This window comes from Populus trichocarpa, chromosome 15, assembly GCF_000002775.5.
Source record: "Populus trichocarpa isolate Nisqually-1 chromosome 15, P.trichocarpa_v4.1, whole genome shotgun sequence".
In the NCBI taxonomy this organism is placed as follows: Eukaryota; Viridiplantae; Streptophyta; class Magnoliopsida; order Malpighiales; family Salicaceae; genus Populus; species Populus trichocarpa.
In genome coordinates, this window is record NC_037299.2 from 2,479,899 (window position 1) to 2,492,772 (window position 12,874).

The 12,874-nt window shown below is 30.8% G+C and overlaps 1 protein-coding gene across 4 annotated transcripts; it reads left to right on the top strand.

Annotated features, from left to right (window-relative positions):
* Positions 1–2,387: 2,387 nt before the first annotated feature.
* LOC18105589 (type IV inositol polyphosphate 5-phosphatase 9) lies at positions 2,388–5,632 on the top strand. 4 transcript variants are annotated; one of them, XM_024586398.2, is made up of 8 exons: positions 2,388–2,591; positions 2,667–2,878; positions 2,998–3,105; positions 3,433–3,796; positions 3,922–4,106; positions 4,929–5,004; positions 5,107–5,258; positions 5,367–5,632. In XM_024586398.2, exons 1-8 carry the CDS (start codon positions 2,571–2,573, stop codon positions 5,611–5,613), a joined length of 1,365 nt encoding a protein of 454 aa, XP_024442166.2. In that variant the 5' UTR covers positions 2,388–2,570; the 3' UTR covers positions 5,614–5,632. The 4 variants fall into 4 exon arrangements, with proteins under 4 accessions (XP_024442166.2, XP_024442163.2, XP_024442164.2 ...); XM_024586395.2 differs by having other exon boundaries at positions 2,391–2,591; positions 4,896–5,004; XM_024586396.2 differs by having other exon boundaries at positions 2,392–2,591; positions 3,442–3,796; positions 4,896–5,004.
* Positions 5,633–12,874: the final 7,242 nt, after the last annotated feature.

Below are 12,874 nucleotides of genomic sequence, written 5' to 3' on the forward strand. Positions count from 1 at the left end.
CAAAGAGTATTTTAGTATATTTATTATAGTTTTTCTGTTATATTTTATTTGGATTAGGGGTAAATTAGTATTTTTATAAATAAAAATAATAACAAAAAAGAAAGGGCTATTGGGGCGCGCAGAGCACGCGCCCACGAGTGGACACCGCCAACACTCTTCGTGCAGCGTGTGCGACGACCAAAATTTCTCAATTATCATGTCGTTTGAAGCACCTAGTAGAGGCGAAGCTTAATTATGGGGCGGCGTGTGTTGCTCAAATCATGACGGTTTGATAGCGTTTGATTTTTTTTTTCTCCTCCCTCTATTTTCTCTCTCCACCCTTTAAGATTCGTGTTAGGTCAGCAAAAATCATGGTTGTCATTCCATTTATTTTGTCTTTCAATTATAATTCTCTTTTTTTTTATTGATACTTTTTATTTTGAAATTTTTTTAGATTTGTTTTTCAATTTCATTCATTTCCATTTGATTTTTTTTTATTTTTATATCAAATATAATACACATTCTCTTGATCATTGTTTTTTTTATCCTTTTCTTTGTTTTTTTTTCTTTCAATTTTATCCCTCAACATTTTATTTATTTTTTTTCCAGATTGAGTCATTATTTTAATTGTTCTTTTTATTATTATTATTTTCTTAATTTTGTTTTCTTTCAATTAGTCCTTCAATATTTTATTTCATATGTTTTTTTTTATCGAATTTTGACCCTCGTTATTTTAAATTTTTTTTATTTCTCTTTTATTAATTTTTTTTTCTTTCAATTTTTCCTCTCAGCATTTTATTAGATTTGTTTTTTATTCAATTTTGGCCCTTTAATTATATTTTTTTATTTAATTTTTATCCTTATTTTTTTTAATTGCTTTTTTATATTAGAAAAAAACGACCTAACCCTCGGTGCAATGCAGGCAAAACAAATTTAGTCTCACATGTAACCCAACCAAAGCTTAAGGTATCTCTACCGGGTGGGACTAATCAGATGTCAAAATTTTATTTGGTTCATGAATAGATCTAAAGGAGCTTGGATTAACCCTAAAAAACTACTATAAATTTCTCTTTATATATACATGTGGAATACTCATATATAAGAATCTATCAAATTATTATTATTAATAAAAAGATTTAAACTTTCCTAAAATATATAAAAACATATAATCTAAAGTTTTCTAAATTATTTATCTATAACAATTAGAAACATAATATTCTTTCACCAAACCAGAATTAAAAATTCCTAAATGCATAAAAAATAATAAATTCAAATATAATAATAATAATAATAATAATAATAATAATAATAATAATCAACGTAATATTATCTTACAAAAAATATTAAAAAATAAATTTGGTAATAAATTTGGATATATACATATAATTGAAAATTTCCCCAAAACAATTATAGATCAATATAACATAATCTTATAAAAAAACTTAAAATAAATATTAAAGACACAAATATACCATCAAGAAAAAAAATGCAACGACATAAAAATTATTTAAAAATCAACTAATCAAAAAGAAAAATAAATCATGTTAATTGCATTGCAAAATAAAAAATCAAAATAAATAGTACAATTATAAAAGTACCATAAAGGAAACACAGTTATAAATGTTAGTTTACATGATTCGTTTTTATAACAACTAGTTATAGCTAGCTAGCTAGGCTGGCTGGCTCAGCCCAATATTACCTTGTACACTGCTATTTAGTATTTACTAGCACTCATGCACAGGTTATCCAAGCCAAGCTGCTCAATCCAAGTTGACTCGAAGCAAATTATTAGCATAAGTGATGGGTAATTAATATTTTGATGTGTTTGTATTAACAACTACATTTTATTTATTGGAAAAGTGACGGACACACAGTAACATGAATGGGAAATTAAAGTTATTTTTTTTATTTGAAGATGAGAGATACTGTTGCATTAGTTTGTATATAAATTAAAACTAATTTTTTTTCTTAAGTAATTCGAAAAAATATCTCTCACATCGATGTGGGAAAAATTTAATAAATTTCATTATATATAAAGATGTAATAATATATTTTGTTTTAGATTTTTTAATATCATTATATTAAAATCATTAAAAAAACATAAAAAAAATATCAATTTAATATTTTTTAAAGTGAAATTAACTTTTAAAATAAAGTATAATTGTTTAACAATCGGACTAATCTTCTACCGTTAATTAACGACATTGGAAAAAAGACTCATGTTGATTAATATTTTCAAATGTCCTAAGTTAATTAATCATATATATATATATATATATATGGATGTCGTGCCTCCTATAATGTGTTGTAGGAAAAATCTGAATAAATTATAGTTTGACTTACATCATCACTCACATCAGTGCTACCCTAATATTGTTGTCATCCTTTCCAACTTGCCAAATTGAATCTTTTTATACAATTTTTGTTCTTGAAGGAGTTGTGTGCTCTTGTGGTCCATCACTCTCCATTTCCTACCCAATCCGATCTTTCTAATTCCTTTTCTTTACATTTTAATCAACACTTCGCTGCTCCATTCAGTGATTTCACTTTTTATCCTCTCGAGAAAACATTAAATCACTGCCATCTAAACAATGCAGACAATCAAGCAAGAAGTAAGCACCCCTCTCTCTAGCTAGCTTAATTTCTCTCTTTCTGATCTCTTTTCTATTCTTTACTGTTATTCATAGGCATACATCAATTCATTTTTGAAGGTCATGTGGCCTAAGTTTGTGGCTAACAAGTTCTTGAGGAAGATGTTGGGTAGCAATAACATCGTTGCAGACTTTCCAAATTCAACAGAGACCATGTTAGAGCTAGAAGAAACTTCAAGTACTTCTTCAGATCAAGCCTCGCTAATCAGTTCCAGGAAATACATCACTGGTGATCAGGGAAGACACAAGTACAAGCTCTCTCCATAAAACCATAGACAGTCACTTTATTTATCAAGATGTTTATGGGATTTTCTTTCTTTCTTAATTTCTTCTATTTTATGATCGTTAATATAGCTATTTTAAGCAGGATCTTTGTTGGTTCATGGAATGTTGGGGGCGTTGCACCACCTGATGATTTGAACATGGAAGATTGGTTATGCACACATACAGACCCTGCTGACATCTATGTTCTTGGGTTAGTTCCTTAATATTTGGCTCGAGGATATCTCTTGACTATAAGACATTTTTTAAGAGATAGTGCCCACTAAAACTTTGTTTCTCTCGTTTTTTTTTTTATCATATATGGTAATTGATTTAGATTTCAGTATTATCAAGTTTTACATGGATATCTCCTAATCACTGGAATTGATTGAAAGATATGTGCTAGCATATATTCATCGAAACCGAGATCTACAAGCCCAACGACGTTTGTATTTGTCTGGAGTGCCTGTATTTTTGTTGGGAAAAAAAAAAAAGAGTTACTGTTGTTCTATGTATCATGTTATCAATTTGGCTGTATTAGATATTTCAGGTTCCAAGAAGTTGTGCCTCTCAATGCTGGAAACATTGTTCTAGGTCTCGAAAACAGCAAGATTTGTAGCAGATGGAATTCTCTTATTAGAGAAGCTCTTAACAATAGTATCTCAAAGCATGTTCAAGAAGATAAAGTGGGAGAGTTTTACAAAGTGCACCCCTTAAAAAATCATAGCATTGCTTCTCTCGACAAAAGCAGCAATAATTTTCCACACTGCTTTGATTGTATCACAAGCAAGCAAATGGTTGGGATTTTTATCACTGTTTGGGTTAGAAATGATCTCCTTCCATACATACAACATCCTAGTGTCTCCTGTGTAGGCTGCGGCATCATGGGCTGCCTAGGAAATAAGGTACGTGTATATATATATATATATATATATATATATATATTACTCACGTAATGAGAAGAAAAAAAATCAACGCAAATAGATCTGTATGAGTGCTTGTTGAACTTCAATATGGTTTATATATGCAGGGATCGGTCTCAGTTAGGTTTTGCTTGCATGAAACAAGCTTCTGTTTTGTGTGTAGTCATCTGGCTTCTGGAGGGAAGGAAGGAGATGAAAAGAACAGAAATGCTAACGCTATAGAAATTTTGTCAAGTACAAGATTTTCTCGTGGTCCTTTGCGCAATTTGCCCCGCAAGATTCTTGATCACGAGTAAGTATATTTGTGTGTGAAAATTCTATATCCCGTGAATAGACTGCAGATGCAACTTTTTTCTTTGTCTAGCCAGTTTAGATATCATGATTTTTTTTGCTCTATTTCTTTTCAATCTTTCAATTATTATTCTTGCCACTCTTAAAGGGGTGTAAGATATTTATTTCATGGCATAATTAACTTCTAGTGTGCTTAGCATTGAGAATTTATAAGATAAGATAGAGACTGACTTTTCATTAAAAAACAATAGCTTAAAAGACCACTTATAATTTGGTAATTTTTTATAGCAAGAGAACAGTCTAGTCGGTTAACACCCAGCATGAAAATAATTTAAATGTATTATTATTAGACGGATTTGAGATGATTTGTTGTTTAGAAGTAATCATGATGTAACAAGCTACCTGGTTTGCTTAATTAATTTAAAGCCAGTTGTATTGTTATTTCAAGTGATTTGAAAATTGAATTTGCCTTGCTTAATTAATTTCTACATAATTCCAAATTTACATGGACCTTGCAATAATAATAATAAAAAAAACCCATGATGATAATATTTATTTCCCTACGTTTATTGGTCAGAATGCTCCTCTAGATTGTATGCAGGCAAGTTGAGTTTCTAGCCATTTGTCGGAGAGAATTTGTTTAATTAGATACAACCGTTCTGATATATATATCAAACTGGGCCCAATAATGTCATTGATTTAGACAGTTTGTTTTCATATGATCAGTAATTTATTACAAGTTGTATATGTTTAATTATTGTGTAGCACTATTATCGCTATCCATTTGCAGTCAGGTAATTTGGCTTGGAGATTTCAACTACAGGATATACCTGCCTCACACCACAACAAGATCTCTAGTCCAGAAAAAAGAATGGAATATTTTGTTAGAAAGGGATCAGGTATATACGAAAACAGAATATTAATTGTGAAAAACTTTTATTATTACAATTACGAGGATAATTAACTTTTAAGCTCCTTTGAAAATAAATATTAATTCGCAGCTCAAGGCCGAGCTCATGAAGGGTCATGTATTCCAAGGTTGGCGCGAAGGAATAATTGAATTTGCACCTACATACAAGTACTATCAGAACTCACAGGTTTACTATGGCTGTGATCAGAAGAGGAAGGGTGAAAAGAAGCGTGCTCCTGCATGGTAATTAAACTTGTTTTTCTTGATGTTCTTTTTTGTAGTCGTCCTAAAACGATAACTAAATGAGACGATACTCAAGAAACTATATATATAAGATGGTGTTTTTTGCAGGTGTGATCGAATAATTTGGTTTGGAGAGGGACTGAAGCAGAAAGAATACAGCAGAGGTGAATTTAGATTGTCAGACCATAGACCTGTTCGCGCAATCTTCATAGCAGAAATCGAAGTCCCAAGTGATTCCAGGAGACTGGGAAGCTCCTTTACAGGCAGATTTCGCTGCTTAAAAGACCATCTTGAAGTGTGTTCTAATGAAAAGATATCATGTAATGTCGACAGAACAAGCTTCTATTCTGAATAATAATAGCAGTTTCTCTCCATATGCACATAATTCTGTAGACGTACACGCACATACATGCCATATCTTAGAGTGTATCAGGTCATTGTCAGCTGATACAGAACAAGCATGCAAGTTAAAATATATGTTCAGAAAAATAATGGGGCTGGAACTATTAGGTTATTTAATAAATGAAGGCCTGGAAGTTTAATATCTGTTTATGTGCCTAAAATCCAAACTCTCAGTGCGTTGAATCATAGCAAGTTGCAACCACAATTGACAGGCTTGTGCTGCTAACTATAAAGGAGCACCGTGCATATGCAAATACCAAGAGAATTCAATCAATCAATCAAAATAAGCTCCAATACGTCCAAAATGACCAATACGCTTTCTTTAGCTTAAGCATATGATTTAAGAGAATTTTATGTGCATCCACGATTCTGTCACACATCTCATTCAATGAGATATTTCATTTCTAAGATCCATCAAGAAACTTGGGATCAATATGAACAGAAGTCAACCCACCGTTTTGTTTTCTGCTTCATACCAACTACTCTAGGTTTTACGACTAGCATATTGCATAATACCAATGGAATATTCTCTTCGTGTTTAAATTCTATCTGTAGAAAAAATTTACCGATGAAATTACAGATAGTAACTGGTCGTCGAAAAATATATTGTCGGTGATTTCTTTTTTAAGATCCATCAAGAAACTTGGGATGAATATGAACAGAAGTCAACTCACCGTTTTGTTTTCTACTTCATACCAACTACTCTAGGTTTTACGACTAGCATATTGCATAATACCAATGAAATATTCTCTTCGTGTTTAAATTCTATCTGTAGAAAAAATTTACCGATGAAATTACAGATAGTAACTGGTCGTCGAAAAATATATTGTCGGTGATTTCTTTTTTGTCAGTCATTTCATCGGTAATATTATCACCAATAGATTTACAGACAGAAAAAGTACATCAAACAAAAAAATTATTGGCATCATTTCATCGGTAATTCCTTCAGTGAGTATTATCGATAGAATAATCCGTTGGTGATCGAATTCATATTACCGACAGAAGTGTGTCTCGTCGGAGATTCACATATTGCTAGTGGCAAGTATTGTAATTCTTCTCTAACTCTCTAGAACTTTTCGAGGGATGTAATCCGTCAGTAATTTTGTCTGTCATTTATTGGTAACAAAATCCTGTAAATGTTTTTTTTTTGTAATAATCGAAAGTTTTATTAAAAAAAAAAGCTATAAAGATAATAGTCTAACTTACATTAGATGAACAAACAGAGAAAAGGAAAGCACAAAAGTTGTTCCATGAAACAGGGGAGCGCAGCAAATGAGGGGAACGAAAAAATCATAAGAAACCAACTCCTCCCTACTGAACATTCTCTATATTAATTAGCTCTAAAGAGCTGGAATCAAGCCTCAAACATAAAAGCAATACTTTGGCGCACCATGGAGAAATAGATTTGGAGGTTAGGGGCAGCGTTATTAAAAATGACGTCATTCCGGTGAAGCCCAAGATTTCAAATAACGCATGAGAAAAAAAGCTGTCATGAGAGATTCTGTTGCTTGCCTTTAACCATGGAAGACCATTGGTAGCACATATCATCAACGGATTTTGGAAAAACATTGCAAAAGCCCTGATTAGAAAGCAATTTCATCCATAAATCCTGTAAATATTACCGACAGAAATATCTCATCAGAGATTCACATATTGTTAGGCCAACCCTTAGCAACCTAATTTTTACAAACCATGATGACACATTTGAGCCAACGGTTAGGATCATTCCCGCTTGAATTAAGAGCCAAGATTGGTCCCCAATAAAAACAAAATATCCCTTTTCCACCCCCTATAAATATGAGTGGATTTTGAGCATTGAGGGGCAAGAAATTCATGTGCAAAGGGAAAAATATCAGCCCCCCCCAAAAAAAAAAATATATGCCAACATTGTCTTCCCGTCTTTGTGCCACCATAACCACCAGTTCCTCCACTAGCAAGTGCCAGCCACCACCACTATGTACAACCAACATACAATCCTTGCGCCAGATAATCTTCTTCCTTCAATAACCTACACCCATCTCCTTTTTTCCCTTTAGATGAGGCATGCAGGACGTGAATTAATTCACGTCCTACTACCTCTCATCTCTTTCAAATAAGAAAGAAAATTAAATTTTTCAAATACCATTTTTAAAAATATTTGTAGGTTCGCCGTATATTGTTTTATATAATTTTGTCTAATATCGGGCTATAGACTTACACTGTAAGATATAGACCTGATATCAAAATATCTTATTTTTCTAAAAAATCCAAAATTTCAAAAATAAACTTTATTTTAAAAAAAAACAAAAAGGGGATGTTTTGTTTTCAAGCATATGGCCAAATCATAAAGGTTTTTCATGCATATTTTCTTAAAAGAAAAATAATACATTTCTATCATGTTTTAAAAATGCAAAATGGATATCGTAACCGGTTTATAATTATCCATTAGGATTTGATCAAAATACTAGAAATTCCATAATTACTAGCTTGTTACCTGGAATATTAGGAATGGGAAATAAATACAATGCTAAATCTGGGCTTAGAATGGTTAGGATATAATCCAATAAGATAGAGACTTACTCACAAAGAAAAATCTACCTTGAACTTTAGACGAGACCGACGGATAAAATCATGACTAAGAAAAATAATCAATAAGCAATGCAACTTATCTTAGGTAGGGTACACTAGGGGTAATGCGTCTTCCTCTTGCATAACTAGTTCCCTTACCCAGACTTTCACAAGCCATTAGGTTTCTTAGTTACCATAATACTAGGTGGCAACTCTTGAACCCCATAATCATAACTTTATTATTAAACCCAACCCCCCTTTAACATTATCAGGAAGCAGATTCGACATTCGACGTCGTGCACGTCATGACACCACGCAATACCAACAAGTTTATTACACATACATTGTTTTTTTTAGAAAGGATCGTTCTATGGTTAATTGGTTATCAGTAGAGGAAACCAGACCTAGGAGTCATGTTGAAGTTGGTCAGGATGTTAACAATGAAGTAACTGTAGGAGATGATGTCTTTCAAATTAATGAGTTAGTTGATGTATATCAAGTTGCTCCATCTACCAACTTAGAAGAAAATTTAAATTTTCATGTTGCTGAGAATATTTTTATTGATGTTGACTTTGAGGAATTAAATGATGTATTGAAAGCCAGTAGGCATACAGAAGTCGATGAAGATGATGATATCGATGAGCATCAATTCAATGAAGAAGATTATGATATACGTGACAATGATGAAATTGAAGAAGAAAATGATAATTCTAATTAAATTGTAAAAATCAATATGTAATGAAATTGATTTTAATATAATTTTTTTGTTTGTTCATTTACAATGAACTATTGTTAACACTAATGGAATATTTATTGTTGTGATTTTATTATTATTGACAGAAATGATGTTATTGTGTTATGATTTTATTGTATTTGATGTTGCTACTGTTTTTTTGTTCTCTATTAACTCCCAAATCTTGTTTACACAAACAAACATGTTGGGATTTTGCAGGATGTATTGGTTTTTTTTTTTTTTTTGTTAAGAATCCTTTTTTATTTATATAATTATTTGGGATTTGTGAATTGTTATAGGTGAACTAAAGACATGTCTATGTATTGAAATTGCAACAAGGATAATATATAACAAATGATCAAATCTAGGGGTGCAATTGATTTAGCTACGGAAGAAAAGAAATTGCAGAGGAAAATGAGATTTTGGATAAAATTGACCCAAAATGCTCAATTTTAATAGCCAAGGACTAAACTAGAATAAATGCCTAAAATCAGGGGTTCAATTAGTTCATTTAAGGATTAAATTAAAAAATAAAATCTGAAATTAAAATTAAAATTGACTGAATATTGAAAATCCAAAAAGTCATGGATTGCAATAAAAAAAAAAGGACCAAATTATATATTTTTGAAAAATAGTTATTGTAAGATTTTTTGCTGAAATGTTATTGAAAAAAATCTCACACCCAAAAACTATTATTTTTACGATGTAGTTTCTTTAATTGTCTATGACAACGATGTTAATGTGTATTGTAAGATATCATAGATGATCATTGTTCAAGTAGAATATCCTGGGAATACATTAAACTTAAATAAATATGGTGTTTCAAATAGTATTTGTCTTAGTTGTCTTAGGATAGTATTATTTGTGCACCTATCTCATAATAGTTCGTCAGAATATTTTAAAATATCAAAAAACCTACATGCATCTGCATTTGGTTCTTCATCTATGATTAAACATTCACCTGCATCACCCTGATTTATTCTAATTGCATCTATAATCATTATCCTATAACAATTATTATTATCATCTACAACTCCATGCACATTGTTAGAATTAGAAGTTAACTCAATCATCCTTTCTACCATGGTCTCGTAAGGAGCATATGGTTCTCTATGTGAAAACCAACACAAGTATTTCTTTATGAAATCTTTTTTATAGAAGATGCATCATGACAACATCTGAATCGAGAAACTTTTTATTTTTACACCTCTTATATGGATATCTAAAATCGCCTCCACTAATATTTTTTGAATTAGATGGTGCATATTAATAAAACTCTCAATCCTATTACAATAATCCATCATGCGTCAACCTTCGAGTGAAACTTGATACATCTAAGAACGATCATCCATTACTTATATGAAACATATATAAAATATTAATGACAACATGTATTTATTAATAATGTGAACCAAACAAATTAATGGTAACCAACTAATTAGTTATCATTGGTTTAACTCAAACTTATTCAATCTATTTTAATAGTACCCTTAAATCATTATCATTTTTTTAAAAAAAAATCAAATTCCTCTAAATTTACCGAATTTCTCAACTTAACAATAAAATTAACAAAATGTGAAACGTATCTATTAAATAAGTCATTATTTATTTCATTATAAAACAACTAAGTTATAAAAGCAAACTCAATTTCATCAAATGACAAACAAATATAATTTTCTAAAATTTCAAACAAACTCTAACATGTACAAATCATACATTTATACAACAAATTCTACATATAAAACAACACATAAACAAACTACATATACTACACCAAAATGCCAAAAAATAATTTAAAAAAAACAGGCTACAAAAAAAGGTAGGTAATTTTTCTTACTTAATATGGTGAATCTTAAAAAAGACAAAAAATGAATCAGAACATGGATATTGACAGACTAAGTGTTGGGGTGGCTGAATTTATGATAATAGGGGCTTGATTTGTAACAAAATGAGGAGGTTTTGTATGCTATTTTCTGCAGAATAAGAAGAAATAGAGGAAGGGGAGAGGAGGATTATCTGTTAGGTTATAACTTAAATATTACCGATAAATTCACCAATAATATTAATGATTGGTATATTTCATCGGTAATTATGTTTCTAATAATAACACATTATTATTATTTTTTTATTCCTTCATTTCTAACTATAATTCTCTCGGTAGTAACTGACATAAAAATTTTCATTAATGAATACCAAAAGAAGTAACGATGTAATATTTCATCGGTAAATATCATTGTAATTTATCAATATTATGATTTCTATCAGGATTTCTATTTATATTTGATAATTCTCTGATAATGTTTTCAATGAATCCTCCTACCTTGAGGTTAACTTGCCAAAACAATACAGACTAAACATGAATTCCACTTAACGTTTTCTTTGCATCTTTTATGAGAGCAATGTATACATTAACCTCTATATAAATATCTACTACGTGGTTGGAAAACAAAAATGTGATAAAGAAGTGCAATAATATTGTCACTAAAGAAAATAAAATGCATAAATTAAGAAATGCAGCAACACATTTAAGAAGTACCCACCAACTCCAGCCATTGAACTACCTAAGTACATTAAATTGTTTTTTTTATATATAAAAAAAAAGTACATTATATTATTAGCACAAATAAGGGAGTTATTTGCGTCATCAGCAATAAAAGCAACTTTAATAAAGTCAATATCTCACAAATAATCGAAAACAATTTAGCATATGGCCAAAGTATTCCAACCCCACTACGCAGGGAGCTTTCGAAAAGGGAGATGCCCAATACTTTTCCACAGGCAAGCATATGATATTTGTCCGAAATGCTTTTGGAATACAGCATGCCGTTAAATAAACAAGCAGAAAAATATAAATATGCTTCAGCAAAGAAAAGGGAAGAAGACGACGAAAACGCCTGTTGATATTAATAGTGAATTGCTGTATCTAGGGCTCTCTAGGGCATAACGTGTCTGAGAGGTAAACCAAGTAAAAATATAATAATATAATAGGGAGAGATACAGATTTAAATTCAACCACTTATTGCCTCACTGATTAAATTTTAAATTTATTTTTTAAAAATCATTAATTCAAGTTTTATAAATCTCAGAATCATTAAAGGTTTATATGGTCATTAACTTTAGAGCTCGTGGGATTAGTTGAGGTGCACACAAACTGACCCAGACATCCACGTTAATAAAAAAAATCAATCAAGTCTCATCAGAGTTAAATCAGGTCAATTTAATTAGATTAATATCTAAAATAATTATAATAAAAACCTTATTTAGATCAAGTATGGGGTTTGATGAAATACCGAGGTAACAGTTAAAGATCTCCCTTGACAAGCAAAATGTTTAGAAGAGATTTGAGGGAAAAGCAGAAGAAATTAGAGAAAAGAGAGAGATATGCAATTTTGTAATTGTTTTTGTATTATTTCTTATGACCCCTCGAGCTTTGTACACTTTTCTTTAATACAAGGATTGAACTCCTAACTAACTTGCAACAAACTACTAACTAAATGGACCTAAGTAACTATTAGCTAATGATTGGCTTATGCTTGGACTACTTTTATGGGTGAAAGAATCACCGGAAATGATTGTTTTGAGCCTCCTTTCAAAATCACAACATTGATTTCTTAAAATTGTTCATGAGTATTTCTTATTCATTCTTCAAATCTCTTATTGTGTTCTTCCAAAGCCTTCATCATGCTATTTTCCACCATTTTTAATTGTTTCTTGGACCCAAGCTACCTTACTTTGGAAAGTGACTTTGATACCAATTATTAAAGATCTTCCTTGACAAGCAAAATGTTTTGAAGAAATTTGAGGGAGAAGCATAAGAAATTAGAGAGAAGAGAGAGAGATGCAATTTCTGCAATTGTTCTTGTATTATTGTATTATTTCTTATGCTCCTCCATCGAGCTTTGTACAATTTTCTTTTGTGCAAGGATTGAACTCC

What these genes read in the sequence shown, in the direction of transcription:
- LOC18105589 (XM_024586395.2), top strand. Translation starts at nt 2,571, where the DNA reads ATGCAGACAATCAAGCAAGAA. An exon ending in CGCAAGATTCTTGATCACGA is followed by an intron (nt 4,107 to 4,895) that starts GTAAGTATATTT and finishes ATCCATTTGCAG; the next exon opens with TCAGGTAATTTGGCTTGGAG. An exon ending in TTTTGTTAGAAAGGGATCAG is followed by an intron (nt 5,005 to 5,106) that starts GTATATACGAAA and finishes ATTAATTCGCAG; the next exon opens with CTCAAGGCCGAGCTCATGAA.